A 27,500-nucleotide genomic window follows, 5' to 3' on the forward strand; every position below is an offset into this window, starting at 1 on the left:
GTTCAATGGGTTTAGCATCCGATCGGTATTTCGGAGGTCATAGGTTGAAAATTCTGCCTAGAACTCTGATTTTTCAGTTGCCCTTTTGCCAAGCAACAAGCTTCTCTCTCTTCCCCACGGGCGAATTACACCGATAATGTACATGAAAAAATAACTCAGTTATGAATAAAATTATTGCTACATGACTGCACATTACACTCGCCGTACGGACCCGTGCAATTTTGTTACTCTGAAAAATTCACTTGTGCTTATTTATTCGAAATTATGTGATTACGAATACTATGCATGTATAGGTGCATTTGTCCTTTTGTTTATGTTTTCCTGCTTCGATTTCCCTAAAATAGTGAATTTTGCCTCGGTGGGTTACGTTAATAGGTGGTTCAGTAATTTGTTTTCTCACCCATTACTTTTTTGTATTTTCTTGTCTTGTCTTGTCTTTTTGTTAGGGAATGTCTGGACTGCCTGGCTCACGAGGAAGACAAGGCCGCGATGGAAATGAAGTATGTTGATCTTTCGCCAATGTTAACATCCGTTTAAGACTTTTCTGCGGGGTTGTAATTTTCTTCAAATATATTTGATATGACAATCTTATTATCGAGATTCATGTTTGTTGCTTTATTTATGCCTTAGAAGCTTGTAAACTAATAGCCTGCGATCGCAGACATATTCCCGGCGGTCGTTCCTCTCCTACGGAAAGAAAACGACCGCTGGACAAAAATACGTCTGCGTTCGCAGGCTAGTAAACTAACTCTGCTAACAGGCAAAGTTTCTTTCGTCCTCAATTCAACCTTTTACCCCCGAAGCGACATTGACGAGTAAAATTGTCTGGCGTTAGACAGATCACCCTTTGGAGGGAAATGGTTACTTAAATTGGCGATCAAAGAAATTGTTTTAACATTTCGTGTGTGAAATCGAATACATAGAATTATTCCAAATACAACTTGTCTGCGTTTTGTTGTTTTTATTCCTTATTAGTTCTTAATACAGAATCAATAGCAAATTTACACAAACCATGATTTTTCGAAGGTATAATTTCATGAACATTTTCTTCTTTGTATTCGTAGGGAGCACCAGGCCTTTCTGGAGAGGCTGGAGAGCCTGGACCCATAGGAGAACCGGTATGATTCAGCCCCAGTGCTTTTTTGTGAGGAACATAGGCAGGAGTCCATTACACGGAGCCTCCATTTTCCATGTTAGCCCTCTGTGTCAATCCTGTCCCGTATCTTTTTATTTTTAGAAGCACCTTCCAGGGGAAGCTTTAGTAGGTGTTTTCACAATAGCCAATCACAAGAGATCTATGGTCAGCCATTGATTACATCACATAAGCCTGGTTTTCACTAGTAACGACAGCGCACGCGCAAGCACGAGCGAAAGCATAAGCAGCTTATACCAATTAAAACGGACGTCGACGTCCAAAGCATCAAAGTCAACCACGGTAACCGCCATTTTCTTCAAATGCTCAGACACAGCGAATTTGGAACGAGTGCTTTAATTGGCCAGACGCAACAAATTTTCCTTGTGCTTATGCTGCGTTTCGTTTTCACAAGCGAACGCAAGCATAATTGCAAGCACAAGGAAAAGGAAAAACCTTGATCCTTGTGCTTGCAGTTGTGGTTATGCCGGTTGCGTCAAGCCCGTTTTCACATTGAAATAAACGCTCTTATGCTTGCACTTTTGCTTGGCAGCTTCTGCTTGCGTCGCTAGTGAAAACCAGGCTATACAGGACACCCGGAACACGGTGTTTCAAAGTATAGCAGTTCTAAAAACAACAAGGCACTAGACAGGGTTGACTTAAGAATACAATGCGTATGGAAGCTCGGGGTAATGGCCTCCTCACAACTCCTCGGCTAATCCTGGATTACAGTCAAACCAAGTGAAGCGTACCCCTCAAGATTGCATTAATGAACTGATTATTTGAAACTTGAACCCGCTAGTCGTTTCAAGAATGCAATAATGAATTGATTATTCGAATATTGAACTCGCTCGTTCGATCCAAGAATACGGCTAACGGGTTCCGTTTCCGAAAAATCGATTCAGTATTGCATTCTAGAAAAGACTAGTAGGTTTGAAACCTACTAGTCGCAACAGTGAATTGATTTTTCGAAAACGGAAGCCGTTAGCGAATTTAGCCGTATTCTTGGATCGAGCGAGCGAGTTCAATATTCGAATAATCAATTCATTATTGCATTCTTGAAACGACTAGCGGGTTCAAGTTTCACATAATCACTTCATTAATGCAATCTTAAGGGGTACGCTTCACTTGGTTTGACTGTAAGTCAATCGGCTTTCGAACAACCGGTCCCAGGGTGCTAAAAATTTTTTCTGTCGCTTCCTTCCTGAGGATGCGTTATCCGGTTCACTTCAATAGTTAAACTGCACGAATTCTTTTTTTTAGGGTCGTCGAGGAGCTAATGGTCTCACAGGACTATCAGGATTGAAGGGTGACAGGGTATGGAGTTGTTGACGTCAATGCGCCTAGTGAACAAGGACGATTCGGAACGACATTAAACCGTAGCCGAAACATTAAGATGAAATAAGATGGAATGGAATGCTATGCATAACCGTACAAGTTGTTTTTGAGGTTGAAGACCTTCGCAGTTGTGGAGGCTTCTTTAGCAAAAGCAAACAACCGTCATTAGACGGACAACAGTGAGAAAAGCACATCTTAATTGTCCTTTTTTGGGGACAACTGACACTTAATCAGGCAATAGGACCGAACTGGAAGTTAAAGAAAATGATTGCGTCTCTATGTCGATTTTATTACTAGGGAGAACAAGGCGAGCCGGGCCAAGTTGGAGATAAGGGGCGCCAGGGAGCGCGGGTAAGATATCATTAAGTATCACACATTTAACAAAATAATAGAATCCGTGTAATTGCCATTCTCTATTTTCGAATGCTCCATCATACGCTTTGTTTTGCCACCCAAATTTCTAGGGGACACTGAATATTCCCAAGAGCATTTGAAAACAATATTTTTCGCAAAATTTGGGGGGGGGGGGGGGGGGGCAAACAAAGTGTATTTTGGGGGCATTCGAAAATAGAGAATGCGTCTGTTCAGTGGTAGATCACAGATGACGTCAAAATGAAGTAATAACAAAGAAGTGGCACACAAGGCGCTGATGTGATTATATAAAGAATTTTCACTCAAGTTATCAGTAACCTTGTTTTTCCACCGAAACAATGGAAAACGTTTGCATGATAATAGAGCTCAATTCCCAGAGAATTAGTTTTGTATCCCAACATGGCCGCCGTGACATCACGTGAAAACTCTATTATACGCAAGCATATTTTCGTGACGAATGTATTGTTTACTGAGAGTGTTATGTTAAAAAGCATGCATTTCAAAGTCGATCTTGAACTGAGGGCCAATTTGATAATCATTCCCTTGAAAAAGAAAAATACTGTTTTCGCTATTCCCGCAAAACCTCAACTTCGCGTCGTTATGGAAGAATTCTCGTCTAACCTTGACCGTGTCCCTTGTATTTAATTTAGATGTATCGTAATTTGAAGAAGGGAATGTACGTGACCGCGTTCGATCAAAGACTTAACGAGAAGGAAAATTAACGATAGCATCTCGGATTAACTTCCCCAGACTTCTCTCGCAAATTCTACGCTATTTTAAGATCCCTTCCTGAAAGTTGCAAAACATGTGCAATCTATTACACAAACATCTTATTTTTCGACAGGGAGATGTAGGTCAATCAGGCACTTCCGGACGCGATGGCAGACCCGTAAGTTCTTTTCTTTCCTTCAGTAAAGTGTGAAAGTAAGTTTTTTTTTGCGTGTTTAATGTTTCATTGTATTGTTACCTATGACATTTTCCCTAGGGCTTGCGTGGTCCGAGAGGATCCCCTGGAAGACCAGGCGAGCAAGGTTCAGTTGTAAGTACAAATGACATCGTTGTCAACTTTGATTGGTTAAATATTTCGCCTCTTTCACTTTCGCCTTTAACCCTCTTTCATGCATATCATGGGTGCTGATGTAAGCAATGCTAGCAATCCCTCCTCTTTTCGGCTTTGACTTTCATTTTCACTTACGGCTTTAACTTTTGACTTTGACTTTGACTTTGACTTTGACTTTGACTTTGACTTTTTTCCCAGCAGAGAAAATGTCATTGTTGTAGAGTGGTCATAAGGTTGAACCGGGCTTTAGTTACAGATAAACATGGCAAGAATGTATATTGAACCCAAATGTCATTGTTGTAGAGTGGTCACCGGTGGCTCAACGGTGGCTCAACGGTGGCTCAACGGTGGCTCAACGGTGGCTCAACGGTGGCTCAACGGTGGCTCAGTTGGTTGAGCACCGGGCTGCCATGCGGGAGGTCGTGAGTTCGACTCCGGCCGGACCAACGCTCAGGGTTTTTAAATAACTAATTAATTAAGTATCAGTATTGCCTGCAAAAATTGCTTGTTTTTTAGTTGAACTGTTTGATTCAGTGTCATTTTGAGCTAAACCTTCAGTCCTATTTGTTATTGTCTTTCCCGTAAAATTTGTCTGTTATGCATGCTTATCCCACTGTCTCGCTTGAATTAGGGAAAGGAAGGTCCTCAAGGGAGACAAGGCCGAGAAGGAACCGCTGTAAGTTCACTGAGATGTCATTAGAGAGTTTCAAAGAAATCTCCACTAACACCAAAAAAGTATTTATTTATTTCTTTCTTTATTTATTTGCCACTCATATATGGCAATAAATACATTAAATATTATATTTGCAGCGAGCCCCAGGCGAACATCACTCTGATATTTGGGTTGTCAGCGCTTTCTTTTTTGCGGGTTCCCTGCCTTGTTGTATGCAGATAGTCTCGTTTTTTTCACGATCATTTTGAGCAATCGTACATACAGCGGTGTCATCGTATCTTCAATACCTCCTTTCTTGTGCGTCTTTACTCTCCAGTGCTCGTGCTGGGATCGCAATCACAAAGAACTTAAATAGTACGTTTTCCAACGTGATAGGATTTGACCCAATAGGGAAGATATCTGTTTACAAACATCGCTTTTGTTATTCAAATGTGCCAACCACAAGAACAAAAGATCCTTTGTTTCGACAGCCAATGAGGCTCTGGTTGTTACATTAATGGCAATAGGTGACTTCAACGATATCTTCCCTTTAAGTTTGTCAGTGGTAAAATTTAATTATCAAATGTGTAGGCCCAATTACTTTTTGTATGATGTTTTCGTGCCCAGCGTCTGCTCGCATCAGTTTTCTGTAACCTCTAGTGGATAAATACATCAAGAAATGTGGTGAGGAGAATCCAGAGGAAGCTAAGAGCTTTTAGGCTTTGTGCTTCCTCATACGATAAGATGGTAAAACACGTAGTAAATTAGAAGTTGGGAGATATTAATTTGGCGTTCTAATGATAAAATTGTTTTTAACAAAGTCTTAAAACTAGAGCAGCTGGAGCAGTGAAATCAATTCATGAGATGTCACGGTAAAATTTCAAAAACGAGTACAAGCGCTTCACTGGATTTCCAAACGCAAGACAACATTTCGGCCGAGTCGTTTAAATGTTTTTGTGCGTTTGGAAATCCAATGAAACACGATGCACGAGTTTTTGAAATTACTTCTCCAACTAAAGAATTTATAATTTCAATCACTTTTTTCAAGTCAAATATTTTTTGTACACCTTATGGTTGCTCAGAGGCATGTGAGAGCTGTGAGCAAACACTCGTTGCCCTTAATTGATTTCAAAACAAGTGTGTTTGAAATTATTGATTTCAAACCACATGTGTTTGCAATTCATGTAGTGAATCAACAAGTAGTGTTTCATTGGGTTTCAAACTCGTCCGCGTGACCAGAATGGGACGATGAAATTGGCTTATTAACTTATGAATTATTAATATAATGAGAAAGGCAATTCCAAACCTACGTCCGTGATGAAGGATCGTACAATGTTCAAAGTTGGTATATTGTGCATGAGGACTTGTTGGCTTGTGGTGAAAAGATTGTTGAAACAAAGAAAGAAAAACCCTGTACCGAAGGAAGACAATAGTAATCTTTGCAATCAAATCCAATTTAAAAAAAGTTAGCGTTATATTTTAAGTGAATCCACTGAATCTAATTTAAATTCATTATAAAAAGCTGTGAATAAGAACTCCCTTTTATTTATTCATTTGTAACGTTAACTTCCTCATACATTCCTGCACAACAAAGACCCATACATCTAAGGTCACATGTCGTTGTTAGCCGCCAACTATCAAAGCAACGTTTGTCTTTATCACAGAACGTACATAACTTTACTTCGCGAGGCCGTTGAATCGCGTTAAACGTATTTTGCTTTTTCCGAAGGGTTTACCCGGGGACTCAGGAGACCAAGGTCCGCCAGGAACAAGTGGGACAAAAGGAGCTACGGGGCCTCCGGGTCCACGTGGTCCCACGGGTACCCCTGGGGAACAAGGGTTTGAAGGCGATTCAGGTGAAGTTGGAGAACCAGGAGAAAATGGCCTCCCAGGTGAGGAGGGAAGTCCTGGGATCAAGGGTAACACGGTAGGTGTTTCCTTCTGAGAAAAAAAGTTACGTCCTTTTATACTTAAGTGTACATCCAATGGCTTGCCTGCCTAAGGTTAGAGATAAGGATCCCTCTTTCGAAGCATGTGTCATTATTAGCTGGTGTTTTTGAATGCGTTTTCGTAGCTATTTTATCGAGTATTAAAGTGGTTTTAAACAGAGGATTCTTTTGGCTAGCACCGGGGAAGTAAGGTTGTTTACCATTTACCGAAACATTTCGGAAATTTCAGTTGGATTGTAAATGGTAAGGCTATTTAGTTGAGCATGATAGGAAATTTCAAAAATGTTTGGGAAGTGTTGAAAGGTAGTCCAAACGTTCCAGCCGAAGTTTTCAAACGGAAAACTAGTTTACCATTTGTTTTTACAAAATTTCCGGAACAGAATATGTGTTTTCATTACCCAATGATATTGCCTCCTTCTAAACTCTCTCGGTAAACTTAAACAAATTGTGTAAATGGTACGCGCAGATCCCAAATGAATTTCCCATTCGGGAATTTTTGCTTACCATTTGAACAAACCTAGTACCAACTGGTTTCCGCCAACCTAGGACACGCGCGTGGCATACATGCACACCCGCGGGCCTTATGACGATAGGGCACTCGAAAACTCAGGAAAAAAAACTCACGCATGCACTCCCTGCATGCGTGCATATTAAGCGCATTCTTCTCACTTTGGTTAGCTTATGGTTGGATTTTTGCTTTTGCCAGAGAATTAGCACCTGCTATCATGCAAAGGCATCTAACAGGCGAGAAAACGTTTGCTCACCCTCCTTTATTTCCACCAGGATATTTTAGCCATAGTAGATTCCGTAGCAGTTAGTAATTTTGTTTTGCATCTTTTTCTCTCACAGGGAGCGATGGGTCGACAAGGTGCTCCAGGTGAACAAGGCATGAAAGGACGAGAGGTAGAAATATGCAAACAAATAAACAAAGAGAGAAACCCATAACTAGAAGCCTACAACTCCAAAACTAGGTCTATGTAATTAGCTAATATCAAAAATACAATAATGCTCTTTGTTTGTCCCCCCAAAATTTTGCATAAGCATTGATTTTATTTTCTCTTGAGACTCATAATGGTCGCAAGAGAAACTGGAGCAATGCTTATGCAAAATTTTGGAGGGACAACCAAGCAATATTATGGTATTTTTGATAGTGGCTAATGGCATTTTCAGAGATCAAGCACGAGTAACCATTTTCAATCTCAGGCGATCTGGTTTCGCAGGAAAATCGATCCAAAAATAACTCGGTCTGTAAAAACACAATGAAGTTGCATTCTCCTAGTCGTGGGCTTCTAACAAAGATTATAAACAATAATAAGGTGCAGATTTAAAGGGAGTGTTGCTCTTTCGTCCGAACTGATGATAAGAATCTGCAGCCGAAAAAAAAGAGGGATCTGAAACCAGCAAACTAAAGCGTAGCTTGTCGATAGCAAATTTACGTTGTTCATATGAAGAAAAGACTTCAGTGGTTCATAACAAGATTATTTATCTTTCATCTAATATCAGATAATCTTGAATAAAGTTCCATTTTTTTGCACAGGGTTTACCTGGATTGCCTGGTAGCGTAGGCGAACTAGGTGACAGGGTGAGTATCTGTTATATTCATTCAAATAAACAGCAATCTGGTGTATGCCTCCCTTTCCTCGCTTTCCTCGCTTTCTTAGCTCATAATCTCTTGCTACAGTAGTGCAGTCGACCTGTGAAGGTTGGAAAGGCAATGAAGAGCTTAGATCGCTGTTTTGAAGTAAAGAGGCAATAATGATCGACTCGAAATATGTAGTGGAACAAACACACTCGATGCAAGTGTAGTGCGTTATAAGTCCAACCACTATTATTTCATTACTCCTTTGTCACTTTTTTCTTACTTGTTTGTCGGTATTTTTTTTCTCTTCACAGGGAAGTCCTGGGCCCCCGGGTCCAAGGGGTGCCCCCGGGTCAAAGGGAAATCAGGTGCGGTTACACGGATATAAAATATTTGAATTCACGTGTGTGAACTGTGTAATCATTTTCTTGATTTTACTGATTTAGTTCTATTTTTTATTAATTTTTCGAAGGGAAGAAAAGGAATTATGGGGCTCGCTGGAACTTATGGTAGTCCTGGAAAGAGGGTAAATTTTGTTTTTTTTTTCTTCGCTATCGACGACGCACTTTTACTACTCAATTTACTTTATAAACATGCACCATTTCATAAGATCAAAATTAATGGAGGTAACTGAATATAGTCTCGGTTAAAGGTTATTTTATTATACGGCTAGTGTTTCTGGCCGATATAACTTAGTAGGTGAACGATGATTTAGACTATGAAAGGGACAACTTGAAACTTAAATCAAGTTAAGATGCTGATCATCGCAGTTATTAACGTTGCTTGAGTGGTCACGAACGAAAAGCCTGATTCGAACCCAGGCTTCTGCGAGTGCTCTGCCAGTTGAGGTATTACTCGCCATCTAAGAGCTGGCCATTATGTGAGTTCATATTGAGCCTGTGGTGGAGGAAGTAGATATGACGAAAGTTAATAATCAAGTATCACCATCTTAACTTGATTCATCTCTCCGCAGTTCACGTATATGTGGCTTTCATATATTAACTTTCTTCATATGTAAACATATAGTTAACGTTAAACGCAACGTCATTGCAATTGGAACCGACCAAAAACGTCTAATTATATTTAGTAGTATGCAAGTACCAAAAATACCCAGTATAACAAAGGCGACTAATAAACAAAAAAATGAAAACAAGAAAATATTCTACACCAAAAAGATATTAAACGAAACGGAAAAGGAGATCGTTTATGAACTATAGAAATACGATACTGAGACGTAATTGTCTGCACAGTTATTTAGAAATGGAATTATTATTATTGCGCATTCTTACTTTGCATATATTTTTGTGCTAGCATCACGTGCACAGAAGTGGGAAATAGGCTTGGGACCCTCCTTTCTGTTGCGCACGTATTTGCTTGCTTGATGTCATAGAATTAACAAAAAGTATTGGGACTTCTTTTGCTGAGGGATAAACTAAGTGGAGGCTAGGTGTAATAACTGACAGCATACGTTTTTAAAATAATTTTTGGTATGTACTAAAGCAGTGACTAGCGTTGACGGCGCGCTCTGATTGGCTATTCAATCTCGGAATATCCTTTGCTATTTACCTCCGAGCAACTCGCGCGGGTTTTGCGTCCGAAAATATTGTAATCGTTGCAGAAATAAATGAGTTAAAATCATCCTTTTGTGCTATACTATCTCACTGTTTTAATATAAACTAAAACAACTATTCACCTCAGTGTTGGTGGCTAGCGGTGGATATTTAACTCGCCGCCTCGCGACTCGGTATATATCCACTACCAGCCACCTCCACTTCGGTGGATAATTGTTAAATATCAGTGTTGCAAGTTTCCGCTTTCTTGGGCGATCCCTTAAATTCATGATTCTTGTTCTCTTAGGGTAATCCTGGAAATCAAGGCACAGTTGGAAAACCTGGAGAGACTGGACCACGAGTATGGAGAATTCAAAACTTCCACTGTATTCCTTTTGCTTTGCGGATAGTTAACTGGATGTCGAACGATCATTCAATCAATGAAGGGTTTATTTATAATTCAAGATTAGAAAGCTCATTAGTAAAACTAGTCCGGTGTTTTCAAATTGCAACGTTACGCGTTTCACGACTTAAAGACAAGGACGAGACAATTTTTCTGTTGCAATATTCTGAACAAACCGCCTTTACATGCATATGGAAAACATAAAAGATGTGGTGTGCCTATAAATGATGCCGTTAGGGGATCTGGATTTTACCATTTTATATTAATTTTGACTTCATTTTTTTATCGCAGGGAAAACAAGGGGCAATGGGTTACCCAGGAGCGACTGGGAGAAACGGTTTTAAGGTACAAAAACTAAACAAATGGATAATTTCTTTAGCGCACTGACTGAATAGATAATTTACGTTGTAGATTATTCTTTGAATTGACAATTAAATGAGCTTTCATCTCAGCTGATAAAATGAACGAAATGTTCCTAGCTTTGGCGCACTGAAATAGCCTTATTGAGTTCATTATTTCTGCTTTGTATTATTCATGTGACCAATTCGTTCACCAATTTTAGGGCGAAGATGGTAAACCAGGAGTAACAGGAAATCCAGGACCAAAAGGAGACCAGGTAGACTGTGATGAATAATAGTCAGTCCCGGCCCGTTAAATGGTACTTAGCGACAACCTAATCAACAAGTTTTTTTGGTTAAGGGACCACCAGGAGTTCAGGGACAGCCAGGACGACCCGGGCAACAGGTATGAAGTCGCTAAATAGTCATTTTCGTAACTCGTATAGGTGATTTTAGAGTATATTTGTGCAACAAACTCTTGCGACGCAAATCGGAATTATAATGAAGATGCTTTGATTATCCCGTAGGAAGTTGATCGTCTCATGATCACAGGGACGTCAGTGGTTCCGGGCTAGATCGTCTTTCCGTACTTGAATCCTTAAACAAGCTATTCAGATGTGAAAAAGCCTGTGTTGACATAATGCTTGGCCGAGTAAACAACCCATCTAGAGGCAGTTGTGTATACGTCAACAGAAAGGGGATTTGTTAGATTAATTTTGGTCACTTTGGTTTGAAGTGTCCCCTGAGCTTTATCTGCCGAGGAAAACGGTAGACCTTAAACTTTTTGTGTACTTGAGGGAGGAAATTATTTAATCTCGCACTGTAAATATTTTGTTGGCTAGGGAATACAAGGGCAAAGAGGAAAGCCAGGGCGTAATGGCGAACCTGGTAAACCGGTAAGTTTTTTACTCCAATGTATGTACTTGTAAGAGAACAAAAGGCCATGAACGGAAAACTTAATAGACGAAGCATCGTTAAGCACTGCTATGTTACTTATATTTAATGTATATTTGTTAATGTGAATTCAGTTTTTGAGGAACTGTGCCCTCAAAGGAGCAGCCATCTATAGCTGAATATACAAAATTTTATCACACCTTCAACTATCTGTTCTCTATAATAATGATAATAATTATGACAATGATTATGATAATGATCATGATGAAGAGCATTGGTTCTTGAGGATACTGGAAAACCGGAGAACGCGGAGAAAAAGCTCTCGGAGCAGAGTAAATGACAGGACCAACAAACTCAACCCACATATGAAGCTGAATCTGGGAATCAAAAGCGGACCACATTGGTGAGAGACGAGTGATCGCACTAGTGCGCAAGCCCTGCCCCCTTCCCCCCCCTCCTCTATGATCCCAGACACGCTAATGCTCGCCAATGTATCCTCTTTAGGGACCGGCGGGTGACGATGGCCGCGCAGGAAGACCTGGAAGTGAGGTAAGTGTTACTTAAAGATCATTGACGTATGAAGAGTGGATTTTTGTCAATGCAGTGTTGAAACGCCGTCATCGTTGACGGAAAGCAGGGTATGTCTTTCCCACTGATTATTTTTTAGTGAGTTTACTCTACTTCAAATTTGTCTGCATCATACGAGGCACATGCTTCTTTGAGTTACGTGCCCAAGGTGTTGCAAAATTTGAGCTTGAGGGGGTTTCTGTTTTGGGCTGTGGAGACGCTGACCGAAATGCGCTTGAGCTCCGAAAACCAGTCGCCATCTTTGTTGTGTTAAGTCTGTTCTTGTAATTTTGATTCAGTTGTTCTTATGTTTTAAGTAGCATATGATATATTCTTTTTATGAGGAATCACGTTCCTCGAAAACCTTAACGTTGTTTCCAATTGACATGACCGTAGTACTAAAGTTTTGTGGGAATACATTCCTGAGTAAAGTTGGAAAAGTACCAAACGAGGCAAAATCAAAACGTGGTAGCCGTTATAAACAATCACATTCTTATTTACCTTGATTGCATTATTGGAAAGCATCTGATGTGAGAATACAAGTCATCACAGTGCACTGCGAATGCTGTGAAATGACGTCATCTTTCTTTCATTTTAGGGTTCACGTGGCATGATGGGAATGGTTGGTTTTAATGGCCCCAGGGGATCAAAGGTTAGTAAACGGACGTATAGCTAAATTACGCACTGATTTTCAAGCTTTTTCACTTTGCTTGTAAGCACAACTACGGGTATGAACGCATACATTTACATTCAAGAACCCTAGAAATATTAGGCGATGTGGAGGTAAGGAGAAGAACAAGCTCCTTTTACTTGTACTATGCCTTTGTCGGCTTTAGTCGAAGTTTCGAGAACAGCAACCACATAAGCTCAAAAAAGAAGCATATGGCATAAACATCGCGGGGCCTCATTGACCATGTTGAAATATCTTTCTGAACTAAAGAAACTAAAGAATTAAAATTGAATTGAACATACAACTCTTTTCACATATTTGTCAGAGATTTCTCGAACGCTCACCTTTGTTCAAAAGTACTTGCTCGTGATTTGGATGGTTCATGGTTGAGTTGATCTTGTTTGAGTTTCTGAGTAAATCTCTTTGGGCAAATCCTCAAAAACCGTGTCACCGGGGAGAACCCTTGTGTCGTGGTCTGTCCTCCTTTGACATACATATGCATGTGTGGGTGGGTGCGGTCAAATATGGACTGACGTTCCATCTCATCTTGGGGAAAGAATCGCAAAATGCCATGAGAGTTTTTTATATTTGCGGTATATAAATCTTAAACCATAAACCATAACGTCGTTTAAATGTGTCACTGCATTATGATTGGAATCCCAAGCAAAAATAACTTCAACTGTTTCTGCGTTTTAGATTAACTTTCGCAGTTTTTAATGTAAAACTGAAATATATCGATTCCATCCCACAGGGAGCAGATGGTCGCCCAGGTTCCCCCGGACGCAGAGGCTCACGAGGACCAAAGGTTATTGGAGAGTATTCTAACTACACACTGCTTTTAGAGGGAGTTTCATACGAGTGTCGTAAAAACAAAACCAGAGTAATTACTTTGGCCAATCAAAAAGGACGGAGACAATCCAGTAAACCAATCAAAACTCGAAGTAATTACACGTAGCCGACACAAAGGGCGGGAAAATGTGCACGCGCGAGCTACGATTGGTTTTGGTTTCACCTCTGATTGGTTGAAAAAGTGGCGCGAGATTTTTGAACCAATCACTGAGTGAAGTAAATCCAAAACCAAAGCAATTCGCTCATTACTTTCGACACAATTGAAAACCGCTCTAAGGAGTTATGGTTTATTTACTATAGTTGTTTGTATTGAATAATCGTTGCGTTCCTTTCAGGGCGATCGTGGAAAAAAGGGTCCCAACGGTAGATCTGGGAGACCTGGAAGGGATGTAAGTATATACAAACAATGAGACCCCTGAGACCGGAATTTGTCGCGAACACTTATTCCGCACTATTTTGAGTTTCCCCACTATTGTATAACCTCGCATGAAATTGTAGATACAGGTATAGTTGAGGAAGAGTTAGGTTGTCACAAAGCTCTCGTACAGAGCAGTTGATTTATATCGTAGGAGCTCAGGCGTAGGCATCTTCAGATTGCTAGTCACTTCATTTGAAAAGACAAGAAGGTCATATTATTTCAATTTCTCCTCTTGTGGAGTCAATACCATCCATGATTTGCTATCGTAAAACAGTATTTCCGCGGTTTGAGTCCACTCGAAGACACAGGAACTGAAATGATGGATCTGAAATCCGTGGTGCGGGAAGACTTAAGATGATGATTCAGTTTCGCATTTTTTTCCTCGGTAAAGCAATGTGTTATCTACTTTTGTTTTGTAAGTGCGGGTCTGTTAACACATTTACGGAACATGTACTTTGAATAGAGAAAGAAATGTAATTCTGTTTAATTTTTTTTTTCTTCTCAGGGGCGTCGAGGAGTCAATGGGGAGCCTGGACCCCAGGGCAGTATGGGTGCACAGGTTGGCACAATAAAAAATAACTAATGTTTCGTTTTTCATCACGACATAGCTTCCTTTCAATGTGGAGCAATGCTTTGCACTAATGTTATTAGCTTTACCCAGAAAAGTTTGTGACTTCCTGTTATTTTGTGTTAGGGATCTCCAGGACCTCAAGGCCCCCCAGGGTATCCCGGTCGGGCAGGAAGAAGGGTACGTGCTTTTAATTGCTTTGGTGAAACATTTCAGCAGTGCACAATGGAATTAGCCAATATCAAAAATACCATAATACTCTGGAAATAATGCTTATGCAAAATTCTGGAGGGAAAAACAAAGAGTACTATGGTATTTTTGATACTGGCTAATTCCGACACCTCATACAGACCTCCACTTCATATTGTATCCATCGTTGAAAATAACGCCTATTTGCAATAAAAATGATGAAAACGATTAGTGTGAGTTCCCTGCTGGCTGTTTTTTTTAAAACAGGGTATGCGTGGTACATACGGCGAGAATGGAAAACCTGGAGAAGCGGTAGGTTACAAAGACTTCGCACAAAATGGTCCCTCACGACAGTTTTTATGCATGTGCTTGAAATAAACCCAAAGAAAAAAAAACGTTAAATTCTTTTTGACGACCCGTTTCCGATACACAATGTGATTTTGAAGTCCTATGGTTTGTTTGAAGAAAGGAACTTTTTACTAAGAAAGGAAGAACAGTTGCCTTTTGACATGATAAACCCTTCAAGAATGAACGATTTCCGACGCGCGAAAGCAAGGAGTAATTAAGCTTCTGAGAAGTAACCTTTTCTGCCGTCTTTAGAAATTTTCAATGAACTTTGAGGTGAAGCGAAACCCTGCATTGACATGGTTGTTAACGACAACGCAATATGCGACTTTTTTGCCCTTTATTATTGCTTTACAGTTTAAAACCAAAAATCAACATGTATAAACCGCATTTGATTAATTGGCCGGCACTAATAAAAATAGCATTTATCCTTGATTACTTTGTTTCATGTCTCTAGGGACCTCGTGGACTTCCTGGTGAAATCGGACTACCAGGATCACCGGTGGGTTCGAATGTAAAGTAAATCATAAAAATAGGCTTTTGTGATCATTGTTTCATCAGCCCTCGTTTTTAAAGCAAGGCTTGGTGCAGGATTTTTTAATATCAACTTTGTTTTCATTCATATGAAAAGAACTAGTTGGCATGACAAAAAGCTAAAGTACCGTCATCGTTATCGCTATTCCATGGTGTTTCGTTTACTTCCACTTTTATTTGTTAACAGTTGTCTTCTTTTGAAAGGGCTTACCAGGTTCTGATGGCCAATATGGAATAAACGGTCTGTCTGGAAGTCCTGTAAGTACGATGCGTTTCTATTCAGCTGGTTTCTATTCATACAATACAATACATACTCAACTGAAGGCTCCTTCGACACAGGGGCTTTTCATGATCAGTGCCAATAAAACACAATCAACGAAACGACGGAGCAGAAGTACAACATCAACTGTTAAGAATCCCAACTGGTAGGATTTATTTTCAAGTGCAGCCGAGAAGTTAAACCAGGGACTACCAGGATCAAATTCAACGAGTGGTCAGGTCGGGTCTTGAACCCGGGATCTACTGATCTCAAGGCAAGCGCCCTAACCCGCACTGGACCGCACTGCTTCCTCTTTCTTGCGAGGGAAGTGTATGGCAGGTTCTATCGTAGTTGTAGGTGGTCTCTAAAACAGTGATTTTGAAGGGGACATTTCAGCGAACAAAATAATTGCTGGAGGCCACTGAGCGAAAAGGATTGTTAAAGTTGATAGACACTTTAATACCTCATCTTAATATTAAAGTGTTTTTTTTTTGTACCTTTCCATGGGCTCTATTCATCTGTTTTCTGCCGACAATGCAATCTTTGTCGACAGGGTGCCAAGGGAAATCGAGGAGCGCCTGGTAGCAATGGAAAAGCAGGATATCGGGTGAGTTATTACCTTTCTTCTCCAAAAGTTAAAAAAAAAAAATGACATATCGGAAAAGAATCTTATAACAAAGACTTTTACATTCATTCCAGGGATGGCCCGGACTCAGGGGTCGCCCAGGTCCAACAGGTCCCAAAGGAGAACGCGTGAGTTTGACTTCTTGCTAAGCATTTTTCGGTGCTTTAATGCGCAAAATGATTAGCAACGGATCTCGTCTGTATTTTAGGGATCAGTGGGTTATAAGGGTCTTCCAGGCTCGAATGGAAAAGATGGACAACCGGTAAGTATATAGTTTAACGCCTAAAAATTGTTACTTGTATAGAACACTAAGAGGTAGTGAGTGGAGAGAACACGTCCACCATGCATATGCCTCTCCCAGTGATGATTTTTCTCAATCTAAATTTGGCCCATGGTCATGATGTGCGGCTGTTTTAAGGAAGACACCTGATTGGTTAGTTGTAATGGATCATTGGTTGCGCAATCATAACTTTCACAGCTTGGCGTGAAGCTTAAAATAGATCGAAAAAAAGAAACTATCATGGAGCATAGTGATTTTGTGTTCTCAGTCCCCACATCCTCTCTTGATAACGCATAATAAGCGCATGTGAAAGAGTGGGTATATTCAAACGTTGTTGACAAAATGTTGATTGTAGAGTGTCACGATATGTTATGTACATTTACTTATCGTTTTTCTTGGTTCTGTTTTCTAAGGGTGATGACGGAAGGCCGGGAACACAAGGATATCCGGGATTTCGAGGTCCCAAGGTACCCTATTATTTCCTTCATTCTATTGGCATGCAACATTGAATCAGTGTCGAATTTAAGGGATTTTAAAGCCCTGTTCACAAGTATCCGGATATTTTTGAATCCGCAACTTTTTCTTTCCGGATACGCCTTCCGTCCACACGTATAAGGCAAATTCGCTGGCGAATCTGGAACGTTTTGAATACGCTCTCCAGAGTGGATATTTTTCAATCCGCTATGAATCCGGAACCGTGTGGACGCTTTGAAGTCAGGATTTTTTTATCCGGATGATGTAACAAGATCGAGCCCAGTTCGTTACCGTGAATTCAATTCTCAAGATGGCTGCCGAGGGAAATATTACAGAGTTAAGCATGACGTTTACGGCCATCGGCAAACGGGAAACGGCAGGCTCCTGCTTGTCATAAAAAGCGTGAAAATTCTCTCATTTTAACTTGTCTCGTTCCTTTGAGAAATGAGCTAACATCAAGCGGGGTTCTTACATTTTTGGACTCCGACGTTTACCCTTTGGCGTAAACGTCATGGTTAATCTCTCTATTATTTCTTTACTTCTTCGATTTATTTCAAGTATTATCACGTTTGTGCAGTTAAACATAGCTATGAACATTGTACACTTCAATTATGCCTTATTAGTATCACCCAACTAGTGGACTAATGCAAATCCTGCATTTTGATTGGCTATGCTACAAGAGGACTATTAGTAATAGTCCTCGAGTAGCGAAAAGCATGACGCTTTCTTTCGTTTTATTCCCAAATAAATATATTTTCAACTTGCATTTGCTAACTTTATTATTGCCTTTTCTGTCTGACTGGTTGGGTGATACTAAAACAATTAGACCCTTCGCCCTCAAGGGCCACGGGTCATGATCAATAGCCCATTCGGCGTCGCCTCATGGACTATTGACCCGTAGCCCTTGCGGGCTACGGGCTTGAGAAGTCCTGAGCACTAGATTTCGGATACGTGTGGACGGGCAAATTCGATTTGAATACGCTAAGTGTGGACGGAAATATTTTTGAATCCGGAAAGAAAAAGTTGCGGATTCAAAAATATCCGGATACGTGTGACGCGCCCCGTCCTATTTCAATTTCATATTTTTGGTGTAGTTAAAAGAGTGTTTTCACTCACTTGATCAGTAACCTTGTTTTTCCACCGAAACAAAAGAAAACGTTTGCATGATAATAGAGCTCAATTCCCGTACTTTAAGGTGGACACACCAGCATGGCCGCCGTTCTATTGTTTAGGGACACCAACATGGCCGCCGTGACGTCACGTGAAAACGCCCCATAATATTCCCTTTTTCTACTCACAGGGAAAAGATGGCGATCCCGGAATTCCTGGAAAGGACGGAAAAGAAGGAGAGATGGGTGCACAAGGAAGTAGAGGATCAGTTGGAATCCCTGGGATAACGGGAGCCATGGTAACCCATTTCACTTTGCATTTGTGAAGGGCTGCAACCGCAATGCGAAGTTGAAGCGCGAGAAGGGTACCGGAAGATGTTTTCGGACAAATAACTACATATTTATCGAATCAATTTGCTTGTTCTGTTCCTTTTTTTGTGCATTCTAGGGTCCACCTGGACCGCGAGGAGAACTTGGAGTCAAAGGATCCTTAGGACCAAAGGTATTAATAGTTTTCCCAAAATCATAGCTAAGAATAACATGCAGCCTATGGTAGCCCATAGCTAGACCTTTCTGCATGACCTGTAAACAGATCACTTTAGATCTCTCACTGTCGGTTGCGAATCGCGCAATCAGATAGGTCACAACATCGACTGGGACCATTCCCAGGTTTTGGCAAATGGCCACCCTCATTTACATTGAAGTTGACAGTTGACAGTTACTTGTGAAAATATATTGTTCGTGGTTAGCCTTACGAAGCTCGTTTCGTCCCGACCCGTCCCTTGGTCGGGAAACGCAAGGTTTGGCAGTGAGGAACTCATTATTTATCGACCAGATGCCAATGTGTTTTAATGGTTTTTGCACCTTGATGATCGGTCATGTTTCTTAAACGAAACAAAAGAAAATGTTTGCATAAATATATAGGCGAAGCCCTGGGTGCTTAGTTGAGAAACCAACTTAGAGAAACCCGGCCAATGTGGCTGAGCTTCGATATCAAACTAGTCAATAATGCAAGTTTCAAATTTGATGTTGTGTACAAAACGTCGATGTGTTCTTGCATATATAGAGCGGCTTTCGTATGACCTTCAAAAAGTGTTCGCAAATTGTTTCACGGACAAATGTTTGGCACGATTGAAACAAACCCTCCTTCTTCCCGCCAAGGAAACTCCTAATAAGGGCAATAAAGAGTTCGATTGCGGAATCATATTACTGCCTTTCAAATGACGTCAAAGCGAAACTTTCCAGAAATTTCCATGGAGAGATGATGTTGTTTGCATCCGTGTTCGCTAAGCCAATGAAAATTCGCACTCGTATGTTTTGTTCGATAAGCCAATTAAGGGCCCACAGACGGATTTTTCGCGCGTTGCTAAGGAAGTGAAATGTTACTTCCGGTAGCTGACGTCATCATATCATGAGCTGACAAGAAAACCCACTCACAAGCAAAAGTCACCGCACAAACTGTTGTTTCCATCGAAGGTTTTTACTCGCCCTTCCTCGCGCTCGTTCTCAGATCAACTGCGCATGCATAAACGAACTGACTTCCGGTTTGAGAAAAAAACTAAATTTCCGGCGGTTTTAAATTGAATTAATTTTTTTTTACGTGGCACGTTTCACCCCCAAATACAGAATATAGCTAAGCATTGATTTTTTTAGATCATCTTTTTTGAAAAAGTTATGGGTATTTCAGGATCGTTTATGTCTTTAAAAAGAACATTTTTCAAAATAAAAAGAAGGCCATGCTTGGCTGGATGCAAAAACGAATACAAATTATCAAACCATCGATTAAATACCCAAATTGCGTAGCACATAGACAAATTTAGAGTTTTCTTTTATTGGTCACGTGAACATGGGCGTGGTATGATGACGTCATATTTAGGGTCATTGGCTTACAAAAGTTGGAAACTGACCAAAGTAATGCCAAATTCTCTCAAATTACTTAACCATTACATCCTTAGCAACGCACCGTCCCCAAAAAATACGTCAGTGGGCCCTTTGCGCGGTGGGGGTAAACACGCATTTTTCAAAGATAATTAATCAACAATATTTGTAAAAGCCTTAGAATACATAGCAATGTATGACGTTCTTTTCCAAATTCAAGCTTAATTATCTCTGAAAAATGCGTGGTTACCCCCAATTTTCTTTTTGGATACCAAGAGCACTTGCTAAATTCTGCTTTCTCCGCATGGTTTTGAACCGCGCAAAAATATCCCTGTATTAATAAGCACTACCCATAGGAAATTCGAGATGCGCAGAACGAATGCGCAATAACAATAGTAGGCACCGTCCTTAAATGTTTTGCATTTTACGTTTGTTTTTACGTTTATTTTCCAAGGTCATATGGAAGTCGCTTTATCACTGGTGTTTGTGCAATGTTTTCAGTTTGTTTAAATAAACGTCACCCTGAGTATATTCTTTTAGAAGTATCCTATTCAATTTTTAAGAGAAAGGGAAAATGGATTTTCAAAAATAAAACGGATTAAGAGTTTGTGAAGAAAAGGACATGTTAAGCAATATTTTGAGAATAATTACTGTCGTGGGATAGAACCAAAAAATTCCCACTCGAATCTCTGGCATTCAAAATGTTTCTTTGCGTCGGAGTTTATATCCGTTTCTTTTAGTTTTGCCGGAATTTTACAAGTGTCGAAAGGCGACACTAACGAACATGCTCTTCACATCACCAGGGTGGAAAAGGAGAAGTTGGAGGCGTTGGATCTAAAGGAGGACCAGGGGGTCTGGTAAGGATTCTTATGCCACTTTCTTTTGAACGTTTTTCTCTTGCCGAGGTGAACACATCACTGTGTCGTCTTCGACGTGGCGACCTAAAATATAAGCTTGTGTTTGTAATGTTGTGGCCTTGAGTTATTGTTCAATTACAAATCCAATAATCGAATTGCATTGAATCCTTCAATATCTCGTATTCACAATCATCCTCGGTCGGTCCCAGGGCTTTTCTCCAACTTTCGGCCGGGGAGAAAAGACCTGGGAATGAGGTTGATTTACAATTGAAGATCCGCGTGCAAAAGTCGTTATCCTTCATAATTCGACATTCATGTGTGTGTATTTCCGTGTTTTGTGCCATATGCCCTGCATCACAATCCAACATTCTTGGTTTCGGATCAAACGGCTGCATTTATTTCAGCGCAAGGTTGGTACTTCAAGTGCGATGGGTAATACTCTTTCCTTATTTAAACAATTCTTAGATTCCTGAAATTCTTTGTCTTCCTATCTTAGTCTTCAGGGGTGCTTCAATGTCATACCAAAAAAAAATCAGAATTATTATGAGCCATTGCCTCATCGCGTTGTTCATTCCAGTTGCCTAAGCATGTATTTCGTGAAGATAAAGTTTGTGTCCTCTTCAAATAATTAACCATTTTTAAATGTTTATTTCATGCTCAGGGATCGGAAGGTTCGCCAGGAGACCAGGGAGACCCTGGGGGCACTGGAGCTCCGGTATGCATCGCAAACACCTTCCATTTCAGACCTTAATTCTGTCAAAGTAAATTGCTTTCAATTTAGTACATGGTTTGCACCCAAAGTCATGCGAAAAAATTATGAAGTGAGATCGACCTGGTAAGAGTATAGTCCTGTAAAGGACTGTTATTGGTGACATTGATTGATATTTCGAAAACCTGAGTGGAAGTGATCCTCGCAAGTGAAAGGGAAAGTTTGTCAGACCCAAATCACTTGTGAGGATGACTTCTCACTCTGAGGAAGGACTATCTCACCTTGACGATCTTAAGCCGCAGTTACACGTTGAAACTTCTAGCTGAAACTTATGTGCAACGGCGCTGCAAAGAAATGTTTCAGCAGGCGTCGCACTGTGCGATTTCTGCGATCGTTGCAGAAGTAGAAAGTGGTTCTACTTTTCGTGAAACTTGTCTCGCAACGAAAGTTCAGAAAAGTTTCACGAAACCGACCATGTTACACGGTGTAATGCCTCTTGAAACTTGTTTCGCAGGGCCTTTCACACAAGTCTCAGCTATAAATTTCAACGATAACAGCGGCTTTAGTTCATCAAATTTGTTCGTTTTGTCCGTAAATGTCAATTTGGGGATACCGCTAAAACACTACCGTGAACCACTACATTTAAGGTGGCTGGAACCAGTTTCACCACTTTTACGAGACCCTCTAATTAAAAAGGTTATAACTACTACACTGTATCACGTAACAGCAATGTTATGGTACCATATGAAACTCCAATTATTACTTAACAAAGTGCGCCCACCACTGTGACGTAATAGGTTATCATGGCAACACGAAAGCTCTCCAAAAACACCCTATATTTCGTCTTAACTTCATTATATCTCTTTTATTGTGGAACAGTAATTAGCAATATGAGATACAACTATCCGCAAAGAGCTACATGTTAAGTGTCGGACTTGATGAAACGCCACAAACAATCTTTTCGATCACAAAAATGTTCTTGTTGAAATGAAGTCTTACGTTGGGTGAAGAAAACGTGTTTTTTCTCCATACTTACTTTAGGGTGTCAGAGGTCCGCCAGGCTTGCCGGGAAGACCAGGAGCTCAGGGGGCGGTGGTAAGTTCCGAGCTTCATCCGTTTCCTTTCTCCTTTATAATCGTTTACTTCTTTATTCCATTTGTTTCTCGAGTAATTGTTTCGTTAATCTGTCCATGGACCTTTAATTCGACAGGGTCCAGAGGGAGAGGAAGGAATGGAGGGAAAGCCAGGCATGCCTGGTACAAAGGTAACGTTACACAAGCAGGAACTCATGACAAACGCCAGTCTTGAGAGCTTAGCGAAAACAATTAGACAAAAAATTGAAGAAGAAAAAGTTCCGTCGTAGAAAGTGTTTCTCGGCTCTGTTAACCCCTTGTTTTAAAGGGGCATATTGTCGGCCGGCGTAACAAGGGTTTTCCTTGAATTTCAGAGAAAAGAAAGATTTTCCATATATTAGCCCCATTTTTCTCGCAATCAAAACATCAAAATTTGTTTTGTTTCCTCGAAGTAATTTTTCTCTGAAAACTCCTCGGAAGGCTTGGTTGAATTTTACGAAATATGCAATAAATGATGCAGTTGGCATCTTTGATATTACTGATTGCACGTGTTAAATGACAAATCCATAATTGAGAGTTTCTGTTTTTATCCAGGGAGCGAGAGGATCTCATGGGAAGTCAGGAAAACCAGGTGCTCCAGGCTTAACGGTCAGTTAATTTTCATTTAAATTAAGGCCCAATTATTTTAACAAAGTTTAACTTAGACCACGTTTTCAACAATCAATTACCTCAAGTCGTTTTAGAAGTCAATCGCTCCAGGAAGCTAAGTAGACCTTTTTACAGTTATGTGCTTAGTTACCTGGCCTTTAAATGAAAGTGAGACTGAGCTTGACCTTGTTATGATACATACCTGCATGCTTTTCTTATGTGAATGATTTTGTTCTCATGCCAATTAGTTGGGATTTACCTAAGACGGTGCACAAAACACACCTTTTTTTTTTGCCAGAAGATAACCAATCAAATCTTTCCATTAAATTATGCGCTACTTATTTGCGAACCCGTGCGAAGCGAATACAAAAGATTCTTGCACTGTCACGGTCAATTCAACATCGATTGCGACAACGTTGTTCTCGTTTTTGAAGGTTTTAAGGCTTTATAACCAGTCGTACGATTAACTATGGTTGTATATTCGTACCGAAACTTAAAGACGGTAATTAGCAGCAACACATTTTAACAAATTTTGTACTGACCACTTTGTATTGTATTTCCAAAAAAAAAAAAAAAAACAGGGAAGAACTGGAAAGAGTGGCATGCCGGGTCCCGACGGAGAAGATGGACGACCAGTAAGAATTTTATTTATCTGACATGTTGATCAACTTATTTGTTTTAACGTAATTAAAAACGTGAGGAGCAAAGAAATCACGGGCAAAATCGGGAATGGTGAAAATTACAAAAGTCTGCAAGGTCAAATTTGTTCCATTGAGAAAAATCATGTGGTTTAATTATGATTTAATTTTCTTAATTAAATTTCCATGCTCTTTTTCCTACGTTCCACATCCACTTCACTACATTATCCGTTTCACCGCCCAGGGCTTCCCCATTGCCGAGTAAAATCGTCTGGCGTTAGAGAGAGTAAAATCTAGAAGTGTTAATTGGCATTTATGATGTTGAAAGGGTTAAAGGGGGTGGCTCTTTTCTACCAAACCGTTGCTATGGTCCCCTTGAAATATTTATTTCTCAAGTCCCTTTTAACTCCACAGTTATCTTTTTTGCCAAGTGTGTTCTATTTAACAGTTCTTTGCTTGGTTCGACTCACAAACATATTTGGTAAATCACGTGACCAAAACAGAAAATGCCTAAAAGTCATCGAGTTAACTATGTTTTTCACAGATTTTTAACGCAACAGTATGACAACCTTCTAACACAAAATCTGTAGCATGGATTTTGAAAAGAATATATTTCTCCTTGATATACTTTTCAAAATATCAGTTACATTTTTTTTTGTCCAAATAGAAATCCCATGCTACAGTTAACGAAAAATGATGGGACGGTTCCCACGCAGTGAAAAAACCGCCTCTTCCTTTCGTTTCCTGAGAGTTTTTACTTGTTATTCCCCGAGACGCAGGGCAGAGGACTGCGACCAGTTGCGCATGTGCTTTCTGATTGAAGTGATATCAGATTTCCATTGGAAAAGCTACTTTAAAGAACCATCCATGCAACCGTTTTGTAGGGATCTTAACTAAAAAGTTTCCTTAGAAACCACTGTCTTTCTGTAGTTAAGCGCCACCCTCGTAAGATTAGAGTTTGATTAAGATCTACTACGGCGACGGCGACAAAAACGTCACTCAAAACGTAACTTTGCACAATCCTAAGTCTTCCGCGGTTCATCCCATCTCGTTCGCTTCGTACTATGTGGGTAAATTATCCTAAAATTGAATTTATACGTGCGGTTTCAGAGTAAAAATAATGAAATGAAAGATTCTCATTTGTACGCTCAAAGTGAGCGTACAATTGAGCTCACAGCCACCGCGCACCGGTGGCTCAATTGGTTGAGCACGGGGCTGTCACGCGGGAGGTCGCGAGTTCAATTCCGGCCGGACCAACACTCAGGGTTTTTAAATAACTGAGGAGAAAGTGCTGCCTTTGTAACTACATCTGCAAATGGTTAGACTTTCAAGTCTTCTCGGATAAGGACGATAAGCCGGAGGTCCCGTCTCACAACCCTTCAATGTTAATAATCCTGTGGGACGTAAAAGAACCCCCACACTTGTCGCTAAGAGTAGGGCACGTAGTTCCCGGTGTTGTGGTCTGTCTTCTGTTGTGTATCATAGAGGGCCATGTGTTAGAAAACTCTTTACTGGGTTAATCATGTATTACCCTCTCAAAATAAAGAACATTGTATTGTATTGTACAAATGCGAGTCATTGGTGATTTCATGTTAATGTTATGTTGTTATGCAAAGTACAGCAATAAAATTCTTGCTGCACGTGGAGCACGTTTCTTTTTCCTTTTTTAACCAATCGGATTGTTTTGTGGCGTTGTCATAGCTGTAGCCGTCTTAGTTTCTTGAACTCCCTATTTCAAAAACAAGCATTTTTTCAATGTCATTTGTCTTGGGAGAATTATGCGCAAATATCCTTTATTGAAAACCTTTGTGATCCCAATGATGTTTGCCAGCAATGTTGGTTCGTGATAACTACCAATGCTTGCCGCAGGGAGGTCACCCGGCAACTGATCATTGCATTATGTAACAAGAATACTCTTATTCCTTTCTTTAGGGTTTTCCAGGACTACCAGGACCTCCTGGTGCACAGGGACACCTGGGATTAGGGGTAACTAATAGGCCATTTCCGAGTTCATGTCTGCCTCCTCTTCAAAGCGAGTCTAAGTGCAAAGTTTTTGTGACGGAAATTAGTTCTACTTTACATATGAATGAAAACTAATTTTCATAAGGAAAACGTCGCACTTAGACTCGCTTTGAAAGGGAAGCCAGACAAGAACTCGGAATTGGCCCATTCACTACATGCTTCTTGTTTCCACACTTTTACTCGCTAGGAAAGTGATATAAAAGTTCACTTAAGGACGTTCGCGCGAAATTTTTTCAACATTGATTTTCTTCTGAAACTTCTACCACTGTAAGGTGATGAGTTAGTTATGTCAGAAATGTAAAAAAAATGGGGGGTCACCGACTTCGTTTTGGAGAGAACATGTCCGGAAAAACACCCAAAATGTGACAAAATCGGGCTTCGTTATCGAATAAGGTCAGTGTCTGTAAACCCAAATATATTGCAATTAAATCTTTGAAGTGAAATCTTCTCTGCCAAATATTGTTTAAGTGGACTAATTAAGTGAATTTAGTCAACTGGTGAGGTTCCCTTAAAGATCAAGTTCGCATTTAGCGCCCACAGTTTCACGCGCCTTGCAGCCGCAAGATGGCAGGATTTGATGTCCCGCGAGCAGAAATCTTGAAATTTTTTGAACTTCCCACATTGATTTTTTGTTCATTTTTGGACAACATGGAGATAATTGTAAATAAAATCCGTTTCTGGAAAGAAAAATAGGGGTCACCGAACGTCCAAGACCGTTAAATCCAGGCAAAGCTAAAGCAATGGCCTTTTGCCCTATCAGTTCTCATTTTTTTTGCTTAGCGCGCGCGCTCGTGTATGACGTGACGTGTGCATTTGCGTGCGCAGTAAGGATGCTCAGAAACAATTGGCGCGAACGTCCTTAAGTGAAAAAGCGTTCTAATTAACGTATTGTGATCGTAAAATATCAGCAAAATTAGTACGGTCATACCAATGAGGGGAAAAGGTACAATTTTTCCGCGAAAAATACTAAGTGCTATATTTTCTTTTCTGTAACCTAACAGGGATGGAACGGCGTGTTGGGAGCAGCTGGAGCGCGTGGAGCCGACGGTGAAAGGGTAATTGAATATTGCGTTTATTTGAATTTTTATATGGATCAATGAATTTACGTAACGATTTAACATGGCGCTCGATCTATCACGGAAATGATCCGGAGCTTTCACATGCTGCGGTAGTTTAGAGAAGCTTCTATACCATTGATTACAAACATCGTTCGTCTGGTTCGAACCAAAATTAATCGAGAGACTAATCTCGTACCCAGATCTCTCTCTGTCACTGGAAATGTGAGATGACCGTGTGAGATCTGGGTACAAGATTATCGAGAGACTGGTTATGAAAGCTGAAAGCCTTCAAAAGCGAGAACGATGTTGTCGCAATCGATGTTGAACTGACCGTGTGTGCACAAACTTGTGTTTTCGTTTCGCGCGGGTTTGCAAAGTAGTTGAATCGAAAGATTTGATTGGTTGTCTTCTCGAAAAAAAAAAGTGTTATTTGTGCACCGTCAAGGCCAAAAATACAGACAAA

At 40.3% G+C, this 27,500-nt stretch overlaps 1 protein-coding gene across 1 annotated transcript in view; it reads left to right on the top strand.

The window, feature by feature from the left end:
- LOC137968215 (collagen alpha-2(I) chain-like) overlaps positions 1-27,500 on the top strand; it is a 72,255-nt gene that overhangs the window by 25,237 nt on the left and 19,518 nt on the right. The window contains exons 11-50 of the mRNA XM_068814833.1: positions 447-500; positions 1,065-1,118; positions 2,396-2,449; positions 2,768-2,821; positions 3,687-3,731; positions 3,828-3,881; positions 4,534-4,578; positions 6,284-6,481; positions 7,353-7,406; positions 8,041-8,085; positions 8,397-8,450; positions 8,555-8,608; positions 9,940-9,993; positions 10,327-10,380; positions 10,598-10,651; positions 10,735-10,779; positions 11,216-11,269; positions 11,772-11,816; positions 12,433-12,486; positions 13,256-13,309; positions 13,689-13,742; positions 14,277-14,330; positions 14,466-14,519; positions 14,796-14,840; positions 15,331-15,375; positions 15,612-15,665; positions 16,220-16,273; positions 16,366-16,419; positions 16,500-16,553; positions 16,985-17,038; positions 18,346-18,453; positions 18,603-18,656; positions 20,836-20,889; positions 21,551-21,604; positions 22,640-22,693; positions 22,809-22,862; positions 23,266-23,319; positions 23,901-23,954; positions 25,890-25,943; positions 26,981-27,034. Coding sequence (XP_068670934.1) covers positions 447-500; positions 1,065-1,118; positions 2,396-2,449; positions 2,768-2,821; positions 3,687-3,731; positions 3,828-3,881; positions 4,534-4,578; positions 6,284-6,481; positions 7,353-7,406; positions 8,041-8,085; positions 8,397-8,450; positions 8,555-8,608; positions 9,940-9,993; positions 10,327-10,380; positions 10,598-10,651; positions 10,735-10,779; positions 11,216-11,269; positions 11,772-11,816; positions 12,433-12,486; positions 13,256-13,309; positions 13,689-13,742; positions 14,277-14,330; positions 14,466-14,519; positions 14,796-14,840; positions 15,331-15,375; positions 15,612-15,665; positions 16,220-16,273; positions 16,366-16,419; positions 16,500-16,553; positions 16,985-17,038; positions 18,346-18,453; positions 18,603-18,656; positions 20,836-20,889; positions 21,551-21,604; positions 22,640-22,693; positions 22,809-22,862; positions 23,266-23,319; positions 23,901-23,954; positions 25,890-25,943; positions 26,981-27,034 — 2,295 coding nt within the window. The remainder of the gene's footprint in view (positions 1-446; positions 501-1,064; positions 1,119-2,395; positions 2,450-2,767; positions 2,822-3,686; positions 3,732-3,827; positions 3,882-4,533; positions 4,579-6,283; positions 6,482-7,352; positions 7,407-8,040; positions 8,086-8,396; positions 8,451-8,554; positions 8,609-9,939; positions 9,994-10,326; positions 10,381-10,597; positions 10,652-10,734; positions 10,780-11,215; positions 11,270-11,771; positions 11,817-12,432; positions 12,487-13,255; positions 13,310-13,688; positions 13,743-14,276; positions 14,331-14,465; positions 14,520-14,795; positions 14,841-15,330; positions 15,376-15,611; positions 15,666-16,219; positions 16,274-16,365; positions 16,420-16,499; positions 16,554-16,984; positions 17,039-18,345; positions 18,454-18,602; positions 18,657-20,835; positions 20,890-21,550; positions 21,605-22,639; positions 22,694-22,808; positions 22,863-23,265; positions 23,320-23,900; positions 23,955-25,889; positions 25,944-26,980; positions 27,035-27,500) is intronic.

The sequence above is a fragment of the Montipora foliosa genome, chromosome 8 (genome assembly GCF_036669935.1).
Source record: "Montipora foliosa isolate CH-2021 chromosome 8, ASM3666993v2, whole genome shotgun sequence".
NCBI classification, from domain to species: domain Eukaryota; kingdom Metazoa; phylum Cnidaria; class Anthozoa; order Scleractinia; family Acroporidae; genus Montipora; species Montipora foliosa.